Source organism: Magnolia sinica, chromosome 6 (genome assembly GCF_029962835.1).
Source record: "Magnolia sinica isolate HGM2019 chromosome 6, MsV1, whole genome shotgun sequence".
NCBI lineage: Eukaryota > Viridiplantae > Streptophyta > Magnoliopsida > Magnoliales > Magnoliaceae > Magnolia > Magnolia sinica.
The window spans coordinates 95,930,229-95,954,859 of NC_080578.1; the positions used below are offsets into that span (position 1 = coordinate 95,930,229).

Below are 24,631 nucleotides of genomic sequence, written 5' to 3' on the forward strand. Positions count from 1 at the left end.
GGTCCAATTGGGCCATTTATTTCAATACTAGCTCAATCAGAGCTATTGATAAGAAAGACTAGATCAATTTAAACTCTACTGTGGTGACTATACTGTAAGGGAGGTCCTGCGGAAAAATAGCTCAATGCTGGGATGATAAAAAGCTTCACACCTCTTATTCTTGTTACTTTCTTTTAAAAAAATAAATAAATTTAAAAGACAAAAAATGAAAAGGTCTATCTTATTCAAAACCTCAATTATGACATCCCTTCTCTCGCACTTCACAACTCTTATGAAAAGGTCATCTTATTCAAAATGCAAATATTGTTGGCCCGCCTATGATTAGGAATCAAAAGTGTGGCTCACATGATCTTTGGACCATCCATCATGTGAGTCCAACAATTATCTAAGAGAGTTAGTTGAGTGATTAGTGGAAACAATTTATTAAAAAAAAGGTATTGATTAGAAGTTGAAAATATCACAAAATTTAATTTTAGAATGATAAACAAAAATGTTTTGACGTACCCAGATGGCCTACTTAAAAAGTAGGATAATATTATTTTACAAAAGTAAAATTTCCTAAAATTTCATGAAATTTGATGCAGCTAAACACACCCTGAAACAAAATTGCATGAAATTCAAATGATAAGTGCCCTAGTGCTATTAGAGGCATTCAGACACTTGGGCAGTCCAATCGATTGATCTGAACTGTCTATCAAGTTCAGAAGATATTTCATGGGCTACCATGAAAAAAAAAAATCACACTAACAGGATGATTTAATTAATCAATAATTTGGCCTTTTTTTAGCCATCCTTTTTCCAAGCCATGGATGGGATGGTTTCTATTGCCTAACAAAAGTGATTCTTATAATTATAAGCAATCCACGATTTCAGTGAGGAAAGGAGAACTAATACAAGTTCAAGGGGGCTTTGGTTTAGTTAGTTCAAAGACAGACATGAGGAGGAATAAGCTTCCCTGGGTTCATGATGTTGTTGGGGTCCAAAGCAGCCTTTATTTTCTTCATTGTCCTCAGCGCTTCCATCCCAAGCTCTTCTTCAAGGTACTGAAATTACAATACTACATTCTCTTAAAACAGCATCCATTTTTTCAAACGACTTCACATGTTGGTCGAATGAAAGAAAGAAAGAAATGTATTGGATCCGAATAGAAAGAAAGTACGTTGGATACTTGGATCTGAGTAATCAATACACAAATTCACTGTTCACAAGATTTTTATTCCAAGGGAGCAATGCATGCATATGGGATCCTACAGATTTCGGAAGAAACAATGTCAGCCTTTGATGGGTGGTCCATGGATCAATATTTTCCATATTAGATGGTTGTAGCCTCTTGGTTGTTGGAAAATTACAGCCAAAGGTCCAAATTGATTGTGGTGCTCAATACGGGGAGGTTTTTCAGGTGTCGCACTTCATCCTGATCACCGAAAGGTGGGCCATAAAAGTATAACTCATAGGTCTGAGCAAATTGTTCAATTGAACACTGTATATTCCCTAAATGGCTAGGAGACACCTCAAGTGATGCGTTTCTTCACCTTTGCTCTTAAAATTTTGAAGGATGGAGAGATCGATGAAGAAGTTCTTTGAATAAAACTGGAGTGGGATGGATGAAGTGGAGATGTGCCTCCAGAGTGTTGTGTGAGCTCCACAATGCCAATGGAACTCCAGTGAACATTTCTTAAGATTGTTACCCCACTAGCTATGGTGTACAGGGCAGAGTGTTGGGCAGTTAGGAAGCAAGCAACATGAGCAAAGAACTTGTGCTGCACAGATGTAGGAAGACCAACAACGGTAGAATTAAGAATGTGACCATTTGAAGCAGCTAGGAGTAGCCCAAATAGGAGATTAAAATGGAGTATACTGACATGGTTCCATCTTGTGCTATGAAATCTAGAGATGGCCCCGACAAGGAGAGAGACTTTGATAAGAGTTGAAGGGCCTAAAAAGAGGATGAGGGGAAAACCTAGTAGGACTTGAATTGGGGTGGGACACAAGATATCAAGGACAGGTTCACTTACCAAGAGTAGGGGTTTCAAAAGGAATGACCAGTGCCAAAAGAATCGTAAAGCCGAACCAAATAGTTGGGGAAAAGCTATGATGAAGCCATCTGTTGTGATTGAATATGAGAGTCTGAGACATGAAGTTTGGATGCTCAAGATGCTATATTCGTAGGCAATTCCATGCTATATATTTTGGTCCATCAGGTGAACCATGGCTTATTTAAATGACCCTGTTCAACAGCATGTGCTATTTTAATCAAAAGAATGAAACTATGTACCTTCATTTTTCCAGTACCAACACCATGTTCTCCTGTACATGTTCCTGTAGCGTGATAAAGAGCGGAAATCAGAAACAAGATATCATGGTTGCAGATTCCAAAGGCTATAATGTATCCTTAAAAATGATAAGCAAGGCTGACAGCCCTGAACTAGATAACGCAAAAAATAAAACCTGGGGTAGGTGTCTATTAAAAAAAATCTTAAATGTATCCTACAAATCTCACCTGGTCTTTTGTTGAAAATAGTTATTAGGATGCTCTGCGAGAGCTTCTCCAAGCTCACATGCACCTTCAAACATGCCAAGCTTCGTATGTCTGTGCGACATACGAGTCATGCATCAGATGGCCTGACTTCATAGATAACCCGACTCAGAAATAGGTAGTCAATTCATCGGGTGGATCACACATGTATTGAAACAATGGATGGTTCAAAAACAGTAGCCAACAATCTACATTCATCATGCATGTGGGGCCTACATAATGAGTTGAACACCCCAAATTATTGGGTCAGGCAATCTACATAGTGGGGCCATCTGATGCATAGACCATGTGGACGCGTCAGGTCACATTTGGCCGTGTTGGAGTTGTATGTGGGTTTACCAAAACTCACTAATGATATCATGTATGGTACTAAAAGTTCCAAAAGTGAGTTCCCAAGGGCAAGTCCTGAAATAGGGTAATGTCTGTTTCTATTGGCATTCGTTATACTAGCCTTTCAATAGTTAAATATACTATCCCCGTTGCAGCACATGGTCCTATACTCAAGGCCCCAAAGGGACAAGGTTTAGTTGCATTAACAGTAGATTAACAATGAAAAGATAAAGAAATAAAGAAGTAAATGCCAACAACGTTATCCTAAATAGCCACATCCTTTAAAAAATTCAAATGATCATTTCCACAGAAGAAGCCCATGAATGGTAATTTATATCCACTATTTACCAAGAAATGAGCTGGTGCAGATAATCATTTGTAATAATGGTTTTCACAAGACATGTCCCCTAAGTTAGTCAACAGTTGCCATTGCTTAAATCACATATTCCAGATATCATCAGTACCTTCCATTGACAATGCAGTATGGACCATGAAATGGTTAAGTCGTGCTGCTTCTCGACGCTGTTGTTCTTGGTTTGGATCAAATAAAATCACTGTGTGAAAGTTCCCATCACCAGCATGAGCAATAACTGTACTGGTGTTAGGAAAGACAAGAAAAGAAAACACAAAGTTTAGGACCTCTGCTTGATTTGAGAAACAACTGAACAAGTGTTGTGAAAAGCTTCATCAAGATTCAGCGCTCAAGTTACTTGAGAAGGATAAATGCAATATGCACTCTAACTTGATCTATTTAAGGTAGAAGATGGCATGTATTCAAAGCAAAACAACATACCACACCAATGGAGATGCATCAAGCTCTTTCTTGGATCTTGATATACAGTCTGCAAGCTGTGACAGAGGAACACACACGTCCTGCAAGGGAAAAAAAGAGGTGGCAATAACAATGGATAATTGAAGTTACTACCCAAGCTAGAGTAAAATGAGAGAGTGTGTAATTAAATTTTTAATAAATATATAATAATCTCTAGATATAAAAACTTCAAATCTTCACCATCGTCAAAAAGGGAAATGAAAAGTTAATTGTAGCATTCCACTTGCCACCATATATGGGGAAACAACAATGAAGCTTAGATAAATGATAGTTTCTTAATTGGTCAAACAATTGGATTTCTTGAGTGAACCTATGGTTCTTGATGAAAGTATCAATAGATTTCATGCGAATTGCTTTGTGTGCGTAGAACTCATTCATAGGAATGGTATGCCCAACTTTTGTCTTTCTAAATAAGCATGTTTGATAGAAGATTTATGCCTTTTCAGAAGACATGGTTGCAGCCAAAAATAAAATTTCAACCAGAGAACAATAAATTCAATAGAAAAGGTGATCCACTAGGAAACTGACTGAAATCATCGCTTCAGAATTAGGTTCCATAGCAAAACAAGCCCAAAGTGCCTCCTTCCTAATCTGCAAGCAGAAGGAACTCTAAATTAGATTGAAGAAATGAAAAACAGTGAATGGCATGCCCACATACCAAATTTACTATCATAAAGTTCTCAATGTAGATTAATACCACCCCCACAAAATCCAAAATATAATAATGATAACAAAACAAGCATTTCCTCTCAAGATGAATTACAGATTACCACTGCATTAGGATGCAATTCTCCTGATGATCCCAATCTGTACATGATCCAAACTAATGGTTGGAAAAGCCCCATCGTGAATGGGGGATGTCCCAAAATTCTCCGAGGCCAGAAGATCCTAACCATACCTATAAATAAATGGTTAAGGAAAAAAATACAGCAATGGTCTGACACAGCCATTGTGACCCATGCACCAACATTCTCAAAATGGAAAACCTAAACCTCTCAAAATGTTTCCAATAAAGAAACAGTACGGTTTGAGTCCCAAACGAAACGAAAGACAGCCTACTGTTCGACATTGAGGACTTGGCTTTTCAAGCCAAGGTTACCAACAAATAAATAAATAAATAAATAAACATTAAGAGAAACAACAATGGTTCCCATTCAACCAGCAACAGACCAAATATTCTCTAGCTAGGATCTTCCAATCTGGGGGATTGTTGGAACATGGTCCAACCACAGTTAGTCCAATCATATCAAAGTGATCAGAGTATAACTTAGTGTTGACTTTCTATTACAGCCTATGGTACCCAGAAACAGAAAGAAGATATGATCAAAGTATGACTTCTATACTAAAGGTCACAGTATTAAATTATGATGCACATCTTTTTGAAGTACCGACACAAATAAATTACAGGAAAATAAGTTCTCTCTGCAATCTTAGTGTTGACTACTAAAGTCAGTCTGCAAGATTTATTTAGGTGTCCAAGCAACACAGGATTTTATTGGTATCCAAGCAATGGGCAACATTTTCCACAACAAACTGAATCTTGGGAAAGGAAAAGTTTTTGGAACCATGAGAATAAGACTTGAGAGTTAAAGCATCCAAAATCAGTTCAAACCCAATTAAGAGGATCCAATGATGCATCTCCATAGCGAACTACTGTTTCTCAATGAATGAGTCAGGGTTATGAAACAGAGGATGCATGCTGTACCAATAGTTAGTCAGGTCATGGTTGCATACATGTTAGGATTTGCATTCTGTGTTTCATCACTTGTGAAATGATCCCAATTGGTTGTGGAATTGGTTGAATTGTTTGGTTCTCTACTCTGGTTAATTTATCTACTTCATGCTGCAAATACTGTACAGTGCAATTTGCAAGTTATAATCATATTCAACCATCTTCTTAACCACACCACCTCACCTCAATATTCTAATAAGACCCACCCGTTATGCGGGACGAGAATGTTTTTTTTTAGAGAGAGAAAAAAAAACATTACTGGACACATCAAAACTCAATTTAGAACCACCAAAATACATCTTACATCTCCATTTTTCTTCTTCTTCTTCTTCTTTTTCAATTTTGGAGCCCTGTAATGAGAATTTATCCTACGGTATCTAAACAAATCATTTTCTGGTTGTCATTATCATCATAGCCATGTCCCAGCCATTTCAGGCCGGCTAAATCATGATCTTTAATAATGTGAAAATAACTTGAGCAAGGTTCCAAGAAATAATCAATATTTTAATCAAATTGATTGACCACCCAGAAGTTCATCTCTACACCTCTTAAGATTTGTTATTCCAATCCCTCCAAAGACCCCAACGAATTGCAAGAAATTACCTCCAGATCAAGAAATTATAAGGGGCAGATTAATCAAAATTCAAATGTCTCCAATCCTTGCATGCAAAAATGATGCAGTGCCAAACAATTCACAGCAAGTCCCAGACCAACATGCAAATGCACAGTGAACAAGGAGATGGTCTTCCATTGCTACTTGAACGGCACATGAAGCGTATATTGAGGAGCTGAATACCATGATGCTAAAGGCGGATAGGACAAATTACATAAGCCTATAGTAGTTAGATATAAGTATCAACTGCCATTTGCATTCCACCAGCATGAAAAAAGCAACTTGAATACCACAATGCTAAAGATGGTAAAATCAGTCATGCGCAATGAGAGCAACATCAAGAACCTGCCAACTGGAACTTTACAATGATCTTATTAGCACCATCCATGAGACTAGTCATTCTATTAGTTAGAATCACAGAATATGTTTCACGTTTATAAAATGAAACCTATTTGGTTCATATACTATATTGTACTTTGGAAATAATGTGTCTGTAAATGTAGCAATTTTTACTTTTAGACTAGTCATTCTATTAGTGACTATCATTTGATTATGCTTCACTTTCACACAATGAAATGTATTTTGTTCATATACTATCTTATACTTATTGTGGAAAACAATGCGTCGTTAAAATGTAGCTGTCCTAACTTGTAAGATTTTTTTTCCCCGTATCAAATTCTGTAACTGCAAGGACGACGATGACAACAATCGTGATGATAACAGCAATATTTATATACTATGGGTTATGAATATTTAATGATATACTTCTAATATAACGCATCATTTAAAAACTCATTTTGAATCCATATTCATCCAAAGCCTATGAGAGTTGATTAGGTCAAGACAAACGGACAAATGGATTAGGTTAAGAAATTTGTATAAAATAATGCCTTTCATAAATTGTAAAAATAATAGATACCATGAAAGACAATGGAACAGTTGAAAGGAAGAGATGAAAAAAAAAAAATCAAGAAAAAAAAAAAAAAACAGAGAAAGGGGAGGATTGAATATAAAAAATGATACACTAGTTTAAAAAACACTATACTTTCTACACACTGGAAGTTCTTAAACAAGATAAAAGCATGTAAAAGATGATTTCATCTTTTTTTCTTCTTATTATCATTTAAGGCAAGAAGCTTTAATTTGAAGCAGATGGCTCTCAGAAGGACGTATGCTATTAACACTTTATTTTTAAATATATCTGACCAGATTTTAAATGGGGACAATATGCTTCAACAAATGATTACATGCATCAGACCACCAAATACTCTTCCCAAGTCCAGTTTGACATGTGCTCCATTGGGCAGTAAAATACAGGTTCAGAGAAGCCAGGATGTGAACCTTAGTCCTTAGATGACAAGCTAAATCTAGTTGCCAACCCAGTTTGGTCGCTTCAGTTTGATTACTAACAAAATCAAACCATACCCATTTCAGTTTACTTCGGTTTGAAAGCAACCAGTTATGAAGCACCTAAACTTCATTGTGCCCATTAATAAAGTACTGAAAATTTACAACTCATTATTTGACCCATTACACGACAAACAACATGAGAAAATATATCCCTCGGTACATAAAAAGGCTTGTTGTTCAGCACGACCACAGAAGCAGTTATAATTTATAAAACCTATGGCAACAAGCGAATTTCCTAAAAGGGAAACTCAAAACGTGGACGGTAAATAGTTGTCCTTTTTCATAAATAGCATTTAAGTACTCAGAATTGAGTGAAACAAAATTGAGTAAATTGAATAGGCAAGTTCCATACTACTAGGTTCAAAATTGTTGATTGGGAGCTCCAATGCTTGAATTTAACAAAAGTTCACAATTCAGAGGTTGCAGAACTAATGAGACGGATGATGAATTGGGCTTCAGAAGAATTGGATGGATGAAATCTAACAAGATTAAGCTGTTTTCTTAACACAACCCAGATTCGCAAAGTGACCAAATCAAGATCGCAAACTTGTAAAACTGTGACAAAATTCACAGCAGCTGATAACCAAACCTGGTGAATTGAATTCACTAGGCACACTATGAATCATGAATTGCAAGCCAAACTGGAACCAAACTGCAAACCGGTAACTATGCCACAGTCTGTCAGTTCCAGCAAAGGCTATCTAAAATAATTACCATCTGCAATATTCACCCTAGTTGAAGAGGAAATGATCATATACTTCACTGAACCATAGTAGTAAAGAAGCAGTAGAATCTCTTGCGAAGGAGGATACTTGGAGCAGTTTTTATATTGGTACAGCAAATCCTTCTGTTGCAACAAATTTAGCATTTTGTTTGTTTTCTTTTCTGCTTAGAATTATAAGAAGAAGGAATGAGCTACACTTCCACTCCATAAGAGAATATATTGTAAACAAAAGCTTTATTACAACTTTGTGGTTAAATTCTTGGAAGCTATACTAAACTATAACATGAGAATGGAACAAAAAGGGAACTTATGCTTTCAAATTCCCTTTTGATTAAAACAAAAATCTAAAGTAAATCCTTCCAAAAAAAAAGAGTCTAACAATAGGTTTAAACCATTCTACCTTCCACAGTTCCTTTTTAGCCTCAGCATCTTCCACAAAAACAAAGTCAGAGCCATTATGCTCACAAACAATCTTCTGAACCAGCAATGTCTGTTCACGTGAATATGCCTCTGGGAAATTGCACATGGAAAAGGAAAATAAAATCCATGGTTATGACATGATATCAAGGACCATTAGTGTCTGCTACATGCGATATATCTGGTCATTTCGTCATAAAATAAAACAAATGGTATTGGTAGTTCTCTATGCAATGCATAAAGCATACCCAGTTCAAATGATCCTGGAGAAAGAAAACAAGTGCATGTTCCCTTCAACTTAATCTGAAAATATAATATTTCCAATCATCTCTTATGAATAAAAATATTTCAAGCATTTATGTGCTGAAAGTATCATACACCAAAATACAGGCTAAAAGGATTGCATGAATTACAAATTTAGCAAGAGAACATAAGCACATGCACGTACTCATACTAGAGTGCTATTGACAGAAGTGATGTGTTTGGGAGTACTTCGAATTGCACTGACTAGTAGTGATGTATACAATCGCACAGTTTTTTACATAATAAAACCAGTCGGAGAGAGATAAATCTCTTCCTATAGATCATAGCCTTGAAGAACACCTCACCTACCAATTAAGACAACATTTGTAAAATAAATAAAATACTTGCCCCTTCTTCGAGAGCATAACTATTTCATCGTGTTATACTTACCCCATGACGCCACCTTTCTAATTCAAATTCAATAATGCTTCCTGTTAGCATCCTTAACCAATTGTGTTTAGAAGCATTAAAGCGGGTTTGACCGGTGCTGTCATATCTGATCACAGAAACGATTATGCGATTGCATATGCCATTTGGAGACCATGAGCTGCATATGCCATTGTGGCATATGCAGTTTTTGTACTGTTGGGCATTATACAGTTGTACAGAGTATGCGACTACATAAGTCACTATTATCCAATTATGATATTGCATACTCAGTATGCAATGGCATAATGTCCCAGCAGTCGGATTTTTTACAATTTTTTTTTCTTCTCATACTCTCTCTATCTCTCACTCATTCTCTCTTAACTCTCTTACTCTCACTCTAATAGTCTCATCGATAAAATTTCTATGCTTTTTTTTCACATTTTTTAGTATATGCATTTATTTGAGTACTTGTTAGTTGACTTGTTATAGTTTAAAAGTCTAATAGTTGTAAACTTGTAATAAATTATAATAAAATTAGTAATAAAACTATAAAACACAATTCCTTGCACTTGTAGTATTTTTACACATTTTTTCCCATTTTTACTAGATTTTTCAGGGATGTGTGATCGCATATGCAATTATGCAATTGCATACGTGCAGTCCCCTTGGGTCACATGTTATTGCTTATGCCATTTGATACCATTGGGTTTGACCTTGGTTGCAAAATCCTTCTATCTTAGGTGTTGCTCCTACTTCAAATCCCCACTTCAGAATCCCGCTCATGCTCCCATTTCCTACCTATTTATACTTGATTACATTTTGATGTGGTAGGGTATTGGAGACCGCATGTACTCATTGTGGCTTGACTAATCATTCTACAATCTTCTGTTGGAATCTTCATAAGAAGCCTCTGATGGCCAATAAAACACTTGTTGTTAACAATATTCCTTCTCATGGTAGACCTACTATTGCGATTTCACATTATCATGAGAAGAATATGTGTGGTTCCTCCCATCCAGTAACTCTACATCCAACAATGTACCTTTCACTTCTATAGTTTAGTTTAGCCAGATTAAATGTGTCTCTTAGGGCCCATTTGAATCATGAGTCCTTTTGCTTAAGCTACTTGTGCCTCAAGTAGCTTGTCTTAGTTTCTACTTATTCAACAGATAAGCATACTTATCAGCCAAAAATGTAGAAAAGTTTGTCTAGTTTCTAACATCACGAAAGTAATTTTTAAATCTCTTCCATTAATCTTTCTCCTCTCTCTCCTCTTCCAATTTTTTTTTTTTTTTAAATTTTTTTTATTACATACCTTCAATTAAAATCTCTTCCAATTTTTTAATTATTCGTGTGGGATCCAAACCTTTAATATCCATTGTCTATCATGTAGGGCCAACCTTTGATGTGGACCGTTCATTATGTTGGGCCCACCTTGGCCCTATCTTCAATGTGAACCGTCCATCGTATGGGGCCTACCTTCAATATGGACCATCCACCTTGCAAAGCCCACCTTCGATGTGGGCTATCCATCATGCAAAGCCACCTTGGATGTGGGTTGTCCATCATGTCAGACAGACAATGGATGTGGATTGTCCATCATACAGGACCCAACTTCAAAGTGGGCCACCATCATGTGAGGCCCGCCTTGGATGTAGGCCATTCATCATAAGGGGTCGAGCTTTGATGTGGACCATCCATTATGTGGGGCCCACCATCAATGTTAATTGTCCATCATGTGGGGCCCACCTTCAATGTCCATCACCCATCATGTGGAGCCCACCTTTGATGTGGACCATCCATCACGTGGGCTCCACCTTCGAAATGGGTTGTCCATCATGAGGGGCCCGCCCTGGATGTGGGTCATTCATCATTAGGGGCCAACCTTTGATGTGGACCATTAATTACGTGGGCCCCATCTTGAGGTGGGTCATCCATCATGTGGGGTCTACCTTCAATGCCTGCTGCCCACCGTGTGGAGCCCACCTTTGATGTGGACCATTCATCGTGTGAGCCCCACCTTTGAAGTGGGCCATCCATCATGAAGGTCCTGCTTTAGATGTGGGCCATTCATCATTAGGGGCCAACCTTTAATGTGGAACATCCATTATGTGGGCCCACCTGATGTGGGCCATCCATCATGTGGGGCCACCTTCAATGTCCAGTACCCATCATATGGAACCCACCTTTGATGTAGACCGTCCATTGTGTGGGCACCACCTTTGATGTAAATCGGCCATCATGCAGGGCCACCTTTAATATGGATTGTCCATCACATGGAGAGATGAGAGAGAGAGAGTGTGTAAAAAAGAAAAAAGAAATAAAGAAAATAAAGCTACTTTTACAAAGGTGGCTACCAAACTAAGTTTTATTAAAAAGGTAGCTTATTTACTGGTCATAAGTAAAATGAAGCTACTTATGCAAGTGTATGCAACACACCATTTTCATCTCATTCCTCTCACTGGATAATTTTGTGGCGTCTCATCATATTTCTAGTAATTGTGGTTCCTTTTTTGATTTTTATCTCATTTCATCTAACATATCAATTACCTTAGCTAATAGTACCTCTTCTAACATTGTTGGACTTGGTACTACTCAACCAAATACGCTTGTGTCCCTACGTTTTGTCTTATATGCTTTCAAATTTCCCTTTAGCCTTTTATTTGTTAGTAAACTAACAAAATCTCTAAATTACTCTATTACTTTCTTTCATTTTCATTGTGTTTTCAGGACCTCAAAAGGGACTAGACGATTGGTTGAGGTCATGAGACGAATAGTCTGTACTAATTGAAGAGAGAATCAATAGGTGTTGCGGTGCTTTCCGAGAGTCCTGCAATCTAGTGGCATCATCATTTGGGTCATCTCTCTCCAAAAACCATAGACTCGTGTTTCTTTCCTTCCGAAGGTATCGAGTTTGGAGAGCAAAATGTGTTAGCTGAGTAAACATCATAAAATACATTTTCCTTCTAGAGTTGATGAAAGAGGTGATGTCCCATTTTAGTTCATTGTGATGCATGGGGACCGGCTCAAGTTTCTAGTTTGTTAGGGTTTAAGTATTTGTTCTTTTTATTGATGATCATTCTAAAATGACTTGGCTATATCTTATGAAACATACGTCAAAAGTTTTTTCTGCATTTCAAAACTTTCATAATGAAATGAAAACTCGGTTTGGTACCAATCTTTATATATTTAGATATGATAATGCTTTGGAATTTATCTCTCGTGATTTTCAATCATATTTACAAAGTCATGATATTTTTCATCGGAACTCTTGTGCATATACACCTCAACAAAATTGGTGGCTAAATATAAGAATAGACATCTGATTATCGTTACTCATGCTTTGTTATTGGAAATGAATGTTCCACAGTCTTTCTGAGGTGTAGTTCTTACCACGTGTCTTTTGATAAACAGAAGGATGTCATCAGCTTTGGACGGAAAAACACCATTCTCGTTGTTATTTCCTGATCAGCCAATTTTTCTATTCCTCTCAAAGTGTTTGGTTGTACTTGCTTTGTTCATCTGTTTGGGCCTGATCAAGATAAACGTGGTCCTCTTTATGTTAAATGCATTTTTCTGGGGTACAACCGCACTAAGAAATGTTATCAACGCTATTATCCTTTACTTTCAAAGAATTTTGAGACAGCTGATGCTACCTTTTTTGAGAATGTCCCATTCTATATTAAAACTGAACATGTAGCCGAAATGACCCCTATGGAAGTTCCTTTACCTCATGTGTTTCCATCAGATCTTGTTGTTGAGGAACCACCACCTCAAAAACATTTCATAGAGACATATTATAGGAAAAGAAGAAAAGACAGTTTTAAAGACTACTCCCTCACTCTACACCATTGGCCACTGCACTTAATGAGGTTCCAACTCCTTTTGAGTCTATTAAAGTTGTTAATGATCTACCCATTGTTGTCCGTAAACTTTCCCATGTTCCAGTTGACCAAAACAGGTCCGTGATCATTTTGAACATTTGTTGCTTGTGTATGCAAGCGAGCGAGTCTATTAATCATCTATTCATCTAATGTACCTTCACTCTCAAGGTGTGGGTGCACCTTGTTGCTATCTTCAAAATGCCGTGGATTATACCGCGTAGGACATGGGACCTCCTTTGGGTGTGCATGGGGAAGGTTTGGGGAAGAAAGACAGGGCTATTTGGCATCTGGTTTTACCAGCTGTGTCATGTGCTATTTGGGGCAAGAGGAATAGGTGGCGCTTTTGGAACTCATCAGGCTTGGTCAAGGTGGTGGCGGCTTCAATTAAGTTGTCCATGTATGAATGGGAAGCTCTTTTAAAAGATGTGAATGATTGTAATATGTCTACTTTTTTGTTGTAATCCATGTGGGCTCCTCTTCTTGTATTCTTTTTCCTATGTTGCTTTTGCATGCAGGCCTTCAATAAATTTTCCATTATCCTTTATTTTTAAAAAAAGTCTCAGTACAAAAAGCTTATATCCAAGTTGGACATGTATGATATCTTTACTCCAGCTAAGAGGGAGAGTGTTAAATGTTAAATAGTCTTATGGTTGGACTCTTTGGGTTGTTGGGCTTTATTGTACATATTTGGATAGAGTTTAGGCTCATAGGATAAGTCTCGCTTTATATTGCTTAAGGTACTTTTGTAATTTCAGCTTTTAAGTGAAAGCCCTAATAAAATAAAAGATGTGAGAACGTGAGAAGGTTATCCCATTCCAGCCATTCCACGCTTCTCTCCTCTGCTCTCTTCTTCATCTCTTTTCTTTTCCTAATTTCTCTTGATTCGACGATTTTACATTAACAACAATAACTTGGTCAGAACCACACCTCCTAGCCTAGTTCTATTGGAAACAATCATATACAAACAAAAATTATTCCCCTAGAACATGTCCCCTGCGTGAAACAAAAGATTGCAGTAGCATTTCTACTGGAATTAAATCCCTCAACAAGAAGGTGAAAGTTTGACTACAAATTCCATCTTTGATAGACGATACAAAATTATTGGATATAAAATTTAAAAACAAGTTGTAGGGAGCCGGAAGGGTTTAACAAAGATATCATATTTTACAAGTTCAGGCTGAAAATATTTAACCAGTAAAATAATAAAATAAATGAAATTAATGATAATTTACCTGTGCCAATGAATTCAAACATCAAGGTTGGAACTTCGGGCAAATTCTTTCCATTAGCAATATTGATAGCCTTTACTTGAACCTCATCCAAGAGTTCTACCCTGGATACCTGAAGGATGAGGATAAAATATTACTAGGAGAAAATAAAGCAGCAGCCCAACTGCTTGTCTCGGTGTATGTCATCTGCATGAAACATTCTCAAGAAAACCTATGCCCACAAGATGGTAATGGGAAACCCACCTACAATGTTAGAGTCCGTGGCATTTACATGCCACAAAAGCGGCAGCACATATTATCAAGAAAGCCAAAATGTCCTCCGAATAGATTCAGACTCTTTGATGGATCACAATGATATCCTTTCTTGATAAAACACAATATAATGAGCAATAAAGAAACAAAAAAACAGCCAAGACATTGCTTTTAGCACTAAATTGGGATCATCATCATCACCAATTTTAAGCCTTATCCCAACTAATTGCGGTCGGCTACATGAATCCCTTTCTGACATTCCACTCCATCAAGAACCATAACTTCAATGAGACCATAGGTCATCAAGTCTTTTCTTACAACCTCCACCCATGCCCTTTTGGGCCTTGCCCTTGCCCTTTTAGAGCCTTCAACTTGTACCAACTCACCCCTAACCAGGGCAGTTCTTGGTCCCCATTGCACATGACCCAACCATCTAAATCTACTTTCCTTCATCTTATTACCTATTGGTGCTACTCCTAAATTCCCTCAAATGCATTCATTTCTAATTCTATCCCTCCTTATCTTGCCACTCATCCAACTCAATATCCCCATTTCAGCTACACAACCTATGACCATGTTGTTCCTTGATTGCTCAACATTCTATCCCAAAAAGCACAGCTGGCCTTATAGGCTACAACCATCCTATAAAATTTCCCTTTCGATTTGAGTGGTACACAAAGATACCATAAAACTCCAAAGGCACTTCTCCATTGCTTCCACTCCGCATGAATTCTATGAACAACATCCTTCCCAATTTCCCCACTGTCATGAATCATCGACCCAAAATATTGAAAGTGGTCATTTTGGAAAACTTCTTGGTCAACATTCTTAACAAATTCCTCATTCTCACTCTTATTGTTACTAAAATTGCATTCCGTATACTCTATTTTAGTCCGACTAGTTTTAAATTCTTTAGATTTTAAAGCACACCTCCATAAATCTAGCTTTGTGTTTACGCCCTCCCTCATCTTGTCAATAAAAATTATGTTATCCATAGATAACATACACAATGGGAACTCTTCCTACAAATGCCTCATTAACTCATCCATAACCAATGTGAAAATGTACGAGCTCAGTGCCGACCCTAGTGCAAGCCTACAGTAATTGGGAACTCGTCTCTCCACTAGTGGTCCTCACATTTGTTACTAATCCCTCATACATATCCCTAATTATGTCAATATATCGCCTTTAAACTTCTTTCTTTCTCAACACCCATCAGACTAACTCTCTACGGACCTTATAATATGCTTTCTCTAAGTCAATAAAGACCTTGTGGAGATCCTTCCTCCTCTCCCTAGATTTCTTCATCAATTGTCCAAGTAGAAATTGATGGGATAGAAATAGAATTGATAAATAAATTTGGAAGAGAAAGATGCCATCATCAAATCATGTCAAGAAATGCTTGACCAAGTAACCATAACTCATATAGGTGATAAATACAATAAAATCCAAAACCTCCAAGGGCTCCAATGCTCACTCCCAAAAACTAGAGCCAGTCAACCTCCCCAATAAACTTAAAAGAAGCAGCACATATTATCCTCGTTGGTTGTAGTCAACTACACCGCCACCATCATCATAACTCATTTAAGCCTCAAATTCAGATATATCAATTGTACAATGCATGAAATCTAATTGTTTTACTGGTGCCCTGATCTTGAGGTATACCTTTTTTTCATTTCATTATCATACAAGTTCGATTTGTTAGAGCAAATATAAAAGGAAACATGTTTTATCATTAGTCTTCTTCTTTCTTGCTTCTTGGTGAATTATGGTACCCAAATCAGTCTTTTGAAATAAGATGGGAATTATGTAAATGAAATTTATAGCTACACCCTCCATGATTGATAAACAGCATCCAGCGAAAAGCTTTGTACTATTTTATTACCAAATGTAGAAAGGGCCAATGCTAATAGTTCTGCCAATAAATCCACAAGTTTAAGTCCTTTTAAAGTTGTTACTGGTTATAAACCTAGGAAGCCTATTGATCTTGTCCCTATGTCCCTGTCTCATAGGCCATCAGAGTCTGCAGAGACCTTTACACATCACATTCATTCATTGCATCAAGAAATCAAGCGAAAGATCAATACTGGTAATGAACATTATAAAATTTCTACTGACCAACATAAACAATTCAAGGAATTCAATGTAGAGGACTCTGTGATGGTCTGCACCAGACCAGAGCAGTACTCTTAGGGAGCCGTTCGTAAATTACACGAGCATAGCGCTGGACCATTCAAAATTATAAAACGAAACGGTCTCAATGAGTATGTGTTAGATTTTCCACCTTTCATGGGAATAAGTTTCGCATTCAATGTAGATGATCTAGTTGCATTTCAGGAGACAACTGATACATTGTCCAGCCTGTCACCTAGCCATCCTGATTCCCCAGACCTTTCCCTTAATCCATGGCTCCCTCCAGACCCATCTTCCCAGCCTCTACCTCTCATACCTACCCTTCCCACACCCAGAGAGGAGATAGAGGATATTCTGGACCATCAGATAATATTGACGTCAAACGGCAGATTTCAAAAGTTCCTGGTCAAGTGGAAGTCACGCCCAGCTTCAGACAGTCGTGGCTCACTGAGGAGGAGCTTTAGAGACTTGATCCTGACATCATGGAGCAGTTCAGGAGTTTTGTTTTGCCAGTGGCGAAATCTTCACAACCGGGGAGAGTTGATGACGACATCCAGGGAGGACCTCCTAATTAGAGGACTGCGTTTTGGTTTGTTGGAGTGGACCCGATCGTCATGTGAATCCCACCATGGGTTCTCATGATCGTGGCCCAATATTATAAATAATCTGGTACTTCGGGTTTTGCTTATTATTGTTATTAGGAATATCATGGACGGTTTAGATTGCTTTGATTAGTTGTTATTTTTTATTACTTCGTCTCCAAGTAATAGGATGCGCACATAGGATTTTATTATAAATAGGCACCCCTTGTAGACTTTTTTCTCATTAATGATTGGAATAAAATTTCTGCGTTTTCCTGTTTTCTCTGAGTTGTGAAAACCTAATTGGGTGCGAAACCATCCCTTCTTCGAAGGGCTAACTACAGTGGCGCGAAGCCACATCCATCCCAAATTGCCCTCATCTCCTACCATTCATATTCCCCATTTCCTATAGCTATCCCATCATCAAATCCACCCACGTTTGCAGCTAATCTTTCTCATACAACAGATTTCCAGAATCTGGCCCTGCAGGAAGGCTGAAACTTCGGCGGAGCACCGCGCACAAACCGATTGTCGGATTGTCGCAAAACTTGGGGGTTTTGTGGTCCACCCCTAGCCGACCAGGGCCAAGCTGGCCATTTTCTGACTTGTGGGCCCCACACATGTGCGGGACACCACTAGCGCACATGCGGAATCGATTCCGGGTTCTTCCTTTCCTCTCCTTCACTCCTCCCACACCTAATTTCCCTAACCATAACCTTAGATTGTCCTAAATCCCTATTTCCATGCTCTTTTTTTAAACCCTAAGGTTTCCCGAATTGAAATCCGTGAATCCTTTGGATTGAAGAATATTCCTATGCATGTGTGGATGAATCTATTACCCTTTGATCATCGTTTGGTCTATAATTTTTAATCGATCCAGTCCTAGCGTGTGTAGGCTTGGACTCTAATAGATCCCCTATGTTCAATGCTTGACTTTATGTGGGATGCGGAGTTTTTTGTGAGTGTTTCTAATTTAGTATGATCTTAAGCCTAAATTTTTGCATATCATGTTTAATTTCCATGTCCTACATCACTCTACCTGGAAGTAATATGCCAGCCAGTTCCAATCCCAAGCAAAGGAGAAGGTTGATGTCAAGTAGGCAGCTGGTCATAGAACTTTTGCCAATAAATCATGAGAATTCATGTTTTGAAGATGATTGGCAAAACCAAATTTGTAATGCCAAACCCAAATGGTGGGGAATTGGGGATAAAGTTGTGATGACAACGACAATTTATCAATTGTGCACGGCCAGGGATTGAATACCCGAATTTCAGATTGGATAATTTTAAACTTATGTTAGGACAATCACAACACATGGTTTAGCCCAAATAAGCTTGACTTGGATCTGCTCCAACTGAGTAGATGATTCAGTTGATTTGCAGGAAATACAAGTTTCCAAGATTTTCAGATGATTGTGGGTCACCCATCATATGACGCATAAAAAGAATAAATAATATTATCGTACACTTGTGAATAAAAGTTTGTCCACAAAAGGAAAACATTTTTAACAAAATTCAACTTCGGTTGTGAAAACTTCATAGAACATGATTAGTTATAAATATTTATAATTATATTAAAAAAAAAATTTAAAAGAAGAAGAAGAAGAAGAAGAAAGAAAGAAAGAAAGAAAAGATGTCAAAGCAGAAAGCAAGTTTAGCAATAAGTGATTGCAGACACCCTATTTTGGTGTCCTAACGAGATCAAAATGAACATTGATTATGGTATGCATGTCTTGTCAAATTTCAACGCTGTCGGACCCTATTTTCAACGTTTTCACCTCTTGACTGCTTCCAAACCCACCACATGCACAATCCCATATTTTCATGCATCATTCTAGGCTTAGAAAGGTGTCAAGGAAAGTCACCTTTGAGGGACAATGAGTCCATTTCAAAGTAAACTCATGCATTGTATTCAAGGCTGTCGCACATGTCATGCACATCATCTATGGCCATATGATATCCAGCCCCAACCATTACTTATAAAAAGGTAAATTTTTTGTATAAGAAGAACCTATTCATATTGATCAGGGGGCAGGGCACACGACTAAAAGGGAGAATCTGTCAGTGTAGAGGGCGATGGCAAGTGGCTCCCCATCATTATGAGGACAGGTTCTGAGACGAGATGCCCAAAACAGGGCTGCTGATGGCATCCACCTTTCCATTGGTCCACCAGCAATAGGAACAACCTTCCCGTTGGTCATCAAATCATGAAACTCAATAACCTTCGAGAGCACGCTAGATTCTTGGGCCATTACCAACTTAAATGCAGACAGAATGACATTTTACGTCAATCAATTAGAGACAAATAACTATTTCATTGGCCCTATAAATCTTATGTCAGCACTGAAAGCAGAAGGAACAGCAGGCCAATGGTTTCATCCTTTCTGTCAAGTTCGTGATGATGGAGAATCCCTTTCTGTTCAGTCACAAAAAAGCATAAAAATGAGCAGAATTCTCTCACCACATTTTATGATGGGGTTCCCTTTAGTCCCACATTGGTCCTGGAACTCAAATGATCTAAACACTAAACATTAGAATCCTAATTGGAGTTAAAACTCCTTGGGGGTAGAATCTCCACACTTTCTACTAAAATTAATTAGATAAAATCATCCATAGTTGTTTTTAAATAGACAGAGCCCCTTTTAGATCAAGGGAGCTGGAAAGGGAATCAGGTTAGATGGATCAGATCCATTTCTAGAGCATAATTGATTGATCTTTTTCTCCCTTATTTCAATTTTAATCAATAGAGCCCTCTCTTCTTTTTATTCTACTCATCAAATCAGCTTGTACATAGCCAGCTATGTGGTAGTAGAGTGAGACCACCCTGATATTCCCGCACCTGTTGGAAAGTTAAATATAATATTGGGTCCATTTGCCCATATCAAATGGTGGCAATCACAAATTTAGGGCAATAAATTGATCAGATTGGTTGCCTTATATTCGAGGTATTCAATAACAGTAATGGTGGCCGTAACAGCCAGCCTTGTGGCCGATGTGATATGGGTCGTAACCATTGTTGTCATGTGCATATGCTAATATATGATCGCATATGCCTAGAGGTGTACACGAACCAAGCTAGCTCGGTTAGCTCGCTTGACTCGACTCGAAAAAGCTCAATTCGACTCGGTTTGAAGCTGAGTTCGAGCCGAGTCGAGCTGATTTTTTGAGCTCGAAAATGAGTTCGAGCCGAGTTCGAGCTGGCCCCAGCTCGAATCGAACTCGGATCGAACCAATTCGGTGACTCGGTTATTTTGATATTGATGTTGCTAACCAAGTGTTTGATGAAATGCCTCAAAGAAGTGTGGCCGGTGGCAAGGAAGGTATGTATATGAAACCAACACCCTTTTTTTTCTTGATTTTTATGTTGCTTAGAAGGTGTTTGATAAAAATACCTGTAAAACCATTGCCGCTGTCTCAAATACAGTGAGATTTTCAAGGTGAGGGCCGGGTGTTTGTGAAAATGCTGCAATGGCGAACTCGGCTCGATCTTGGCTTGAACTCGGCTCAAACTGGCCCGAGCTGCTGACCAAACCGAGCCGAGCTGGCCAGTCAGGCTCGAGGACTGAGCCGAGCCGAGTTCGAGCTGAGGTCAGCTAGTGGCCGAGCCAATTTGAGCCAAGGCCAGCTCGACTCGGTTTGACTCGATGTACACCCCTACATATGCCATTTTTTAGAAGACTCACATATGCTATCATGGCATATGTGATCCAGGATATTATGCGATAGCATACCTTCTTGTGCGATAAGTATGCGATCACCTATGAGAGTATGCAATGGCATACTTTGCAAGTTGTGCTTTTTTTGGTAAATTGTAAATTGTATTTGTAAATTAAGTTGTAACTTATAAGTTGTTCAAGTTATCAAGTTATCATTTACCAATAAAATTTCCATGTTCGATGTTTTTAATAATTAATTCTCTCTTAACGTAACATGTTTATTTTGTTAAATTTCATGTAAATATGATACAAGTAATTAAAGATATAACTTATTTTATAGCAAACTACAACGAAATAGGGAAAAGAACCCAATCCAATCACTTGTAGTAATTATGCATAGTTTTTCCTAGTTTTTTTAGATTTTTTTCAAAATTTTCCCTTTTTTTTACAATTTTTTTTTTTTTTGTTAATAAATAAATTAAAAAAAGAGCTAGAGCAATATGCAATTGCATATGCGAACAACATGTGCCAGTCACATATGATGGCGTATGTGATTTGACAACATTGGTCGTAACCAGTGTTCGAAATATTAGTATTGTGTTACGTATTGCATCTTTGGGATACAGATATGTATTGGTTATTGCACGGGACACATCATTTTTGTTGGGTAATTTATTGCAAATTTTCGGGAAACATGTGAAAAAATTGGGAAATTTGTTGAATTTTTCAATGAAACTTTAGGGATTGTTAGAAAAGACCTTAATACACACTTTTAAATCATAATGTCTAAAAAAAAGAAGTGCACATAATAGGTTTCCTTTGCATGGGGTCCCAAGCTATGTGATGTCTGACTAAACTAATGCAACTATATTTAACTTGAATGCATAACATTTAGAGTGTGTGTGATGATCATTTCATCAAACACTCCTAAATACTTCGAAATTAGTCTCAATTGACAGCTGGTTAAAAGGAAATTTCAAATAATAATAATAAATTTTTATTAATTTTTAATTAAAATGATTTTTATTTTTCGAAAATTGACAAGGACTTAACAAATTGGTATATCAGCCCATACACGCTTGATTTTATGTTTGGAGTGCAACATTACAAGCAATTTGGAAGAAATTGGCGAAAATTTGAATTTTCCCCAAATCGGACCACCAACACTTAAATTTCGAAATTATAATGTATGTGATGATCATTTCATCAAATACTCTTAAATACTTTGAAATTAGTCTTGATTAACAGCTAGTTGAAGGAAATTTTCAGCAAAAAAAATGGAGAACATGAAGAACCAATGGATATCGAAATCAAAGCTCCAGCTCCTGATTTTTCATGCAAAACATGAAGAATAAATGGATTTATAACCATTTGACACTGATTTAACATAATGTCAACTAAAAAAAGGGATTGGAAATTGAAAATGCTCACCAGATCGAACATGTGGGACATATTGGCACTACTTGTACGTTTCGTATCGCACAGGTGGGATACAAGATATATTGTAGGATATATTGGCCGATATTGTCGATATTTAAAACATTGGTCGTAATGGTCATTACAGCACCTATAACAGTCAAAAAAATTTACAGGAAGAAAATGCATCAGCCCCGTATCAAACCGTTATGGAGCCTGTATCTGCCTGTTATCACCTTGTTATGGTCACTACAAGTCTGTTACATGCCCCCCTTTTTTTTTCTTTTTTGTTTTTCCAGAATGGGTGTTATGGCCCTGTATCGCATTACGGATTCCACGTTACTGTTATGTAAACGACATTACATAACTGTTTTTAATACCATTCTTAGATTCCTTCATTTTCTTCTAGGCTTCAGTGTTCATTTTTCAAACCTAGAAAAAACATGTCCTCTGGGTTACGTTTTTTAATACCATGCTTAGATTCCTTCATTTTCTTCTAGGCTTCAATGTTCATTTTCCAGACCTCGAAAAAACACATCCTACGGTAATGTGCAAATTACTTTCTGATGAAAACTATGTATACCAATAAAACCATAAACAAAACTCACCCAAAGGTGAAAATCCAAATCTAATCCTACATTGTAAAATCGTAGAACCAGTTATAAGATCAGGAGTGACTCCCTTGTCTTCATCTAGTAGTTATAAAAATGAACCTGAACGCATTAATTAATAGGACTATAACTTTGTCTTGGCTAACAGAAATAAGCAATGATCATAGGGGAGGATGAGAATGTGCAACACCAGTTCTACCTGTATTCCAGAGAGCATCGTGGCGATAGCAACATCAGCTGCATCCTTGATTGTTGGAAAATTGCACATCGCAACCTGCAACATTATCAAATTCAGATACACTTCAACAAAAGACAGTAAAAATAAAAGGCACGATTCCGTGACCATACTAAGCAAGCAATGATCCGGTGAGGGAAAGTATACGTAGATGAAGAACCATGCTGGTTAGGAGTTGGTACAAGTTGAAGGCTCTAAAAGGGCAAGGGGAAGGTCCAAAAGGGCATGGATGGAAAAAGTAAAAAAAGACTTGATGGCTATGGTCAAATTGAAGGTCTGGGCCTTGATAGAGAGGAATGGCGGAACAAGATTCATGTAGCCGACCGCAATTAGCTGGGATAAGGCTTAGATGATGATGACTCGGAGAAGCAGCAATCGAGAATTAACCCATCAGGGTAACCATGATTATTCACTTGACATATGGAAAGATACAAAGGAAATGTACAGCAAATTATATATTATGCAAACCCTGCTATTTAGAAGATTCAAATTCCCCTCAAACAGCATTTTTTTTTATATTCCCACGATTAAAACTGATATAGAATGTGGAGACTGCATTTGATGTGAATATTAAAGAATGTATTGACATGATACTACATTGCCATGAAAAAAATTTGACACTTCGATAAACTTAAAAGTGCCAGAATAAGCACAAAACTGCCAAACAGTCTATTTCTATAGCCCAATGAAAACCCTCTTCTTCTTTTTTTTGTACGAAAGGGAAAGCTTGGAAATGGAACAATAAGAAAAAGGTAGAATTTAACCCTAAAACAGTTTTTTATTCATTACATTTCAAGAGTAAGTGTCCACATTAAGACTTGAATCCAGGTCATACCCTAGGAAACTAGGCATCATAGCAAGCTGCACCATCAAGCTAGAGGCTGAACTTGATAATTCAAACTAAAACACTAGAGAACACTGCCTAACAAAAGTTCCAAATAATAACATGCTATATTGCATAACTCAATCCTACAATTAATATTTGACTTTGATCAAGACTAAAACTAGTGTCAACCCTTAGATTTAAGGAGAATGGTCCTATAACAACAGCCATTACCAACTTTCCTAATATGACTTCGATGGAGCGAATAAGACAACTGAATTAAATTGAAAGGAATTTGAATATGACCAATTAGACACAAACTTGCTACTATATGATCCTTGATAGAGAGGAATGGCAGAATAGGACTTGTGTAGCCAACCCCAATTCATTGGGATAAGGCTTAGATGATGATGATGATGAAATATACAGAAAACTAACCTTTGCTTTCTAGAAGAATCCCGCTTCTTGGTACACACGCACGCACGCACACAAACACGAGACGATGAAAAATTTATTAACAAGGCCGTAACCACACACACACACAC

At 37.5% G+C, this 24,631-nt stretch overlaps 1 protein-coding gene across 2 annotated transcripts in view; it reads right to left on the bottom strand.

The window, feature by feature from the left end:
- Window positions 1–596: 596 nt before the first annotated feature.
- The window catches only part of LOC131249158 (D-lactate dehydrogenase [cytochrome], mitochondrial), a 65,584-nt gene continuing 41,549 nt past the window's right edge, over window positions 597–24,631 (bottom strand). For both annotated transcript variants that reach the window (XM_058249754.1, XM_058249753.1), the window contains 8 exons: window positions 23,228–23,302; window positions 14,383–14,491; window positions 8,578–8,687; window positions 4,227–4,289; window positions 3,660–3,739; window positions 3,331–3,461; window positions 2,276–2,319; window positions 597–1,043 (listed from right to left, as the gene is read on the bottom strand). In XM_058249754.1, the coding sequence (XP_058105737.1) occupies window positions 924–1,043; window positions 2,276–2,319; window positions 3,331–3,461; window positions 3,660–3,739; window positions 4,227–4,289; window positions 8,578–8,687; window positions 14,383–14,491; window positions 23,228–23,302 (732 nt within the window). In that variant the 3' untranslated portion in view covers window positions 597–923. The remainder of the gene's footprint in view (window positions 1,044–2,275; window positions 2,320–3,330; window positions 3,462–3,659; window positions 3,740–4,226; window positions 4,290–8,577; window positions 8,688–14,382; window positions 14,492–23,227; window positions 23,303–24,631) is intronic.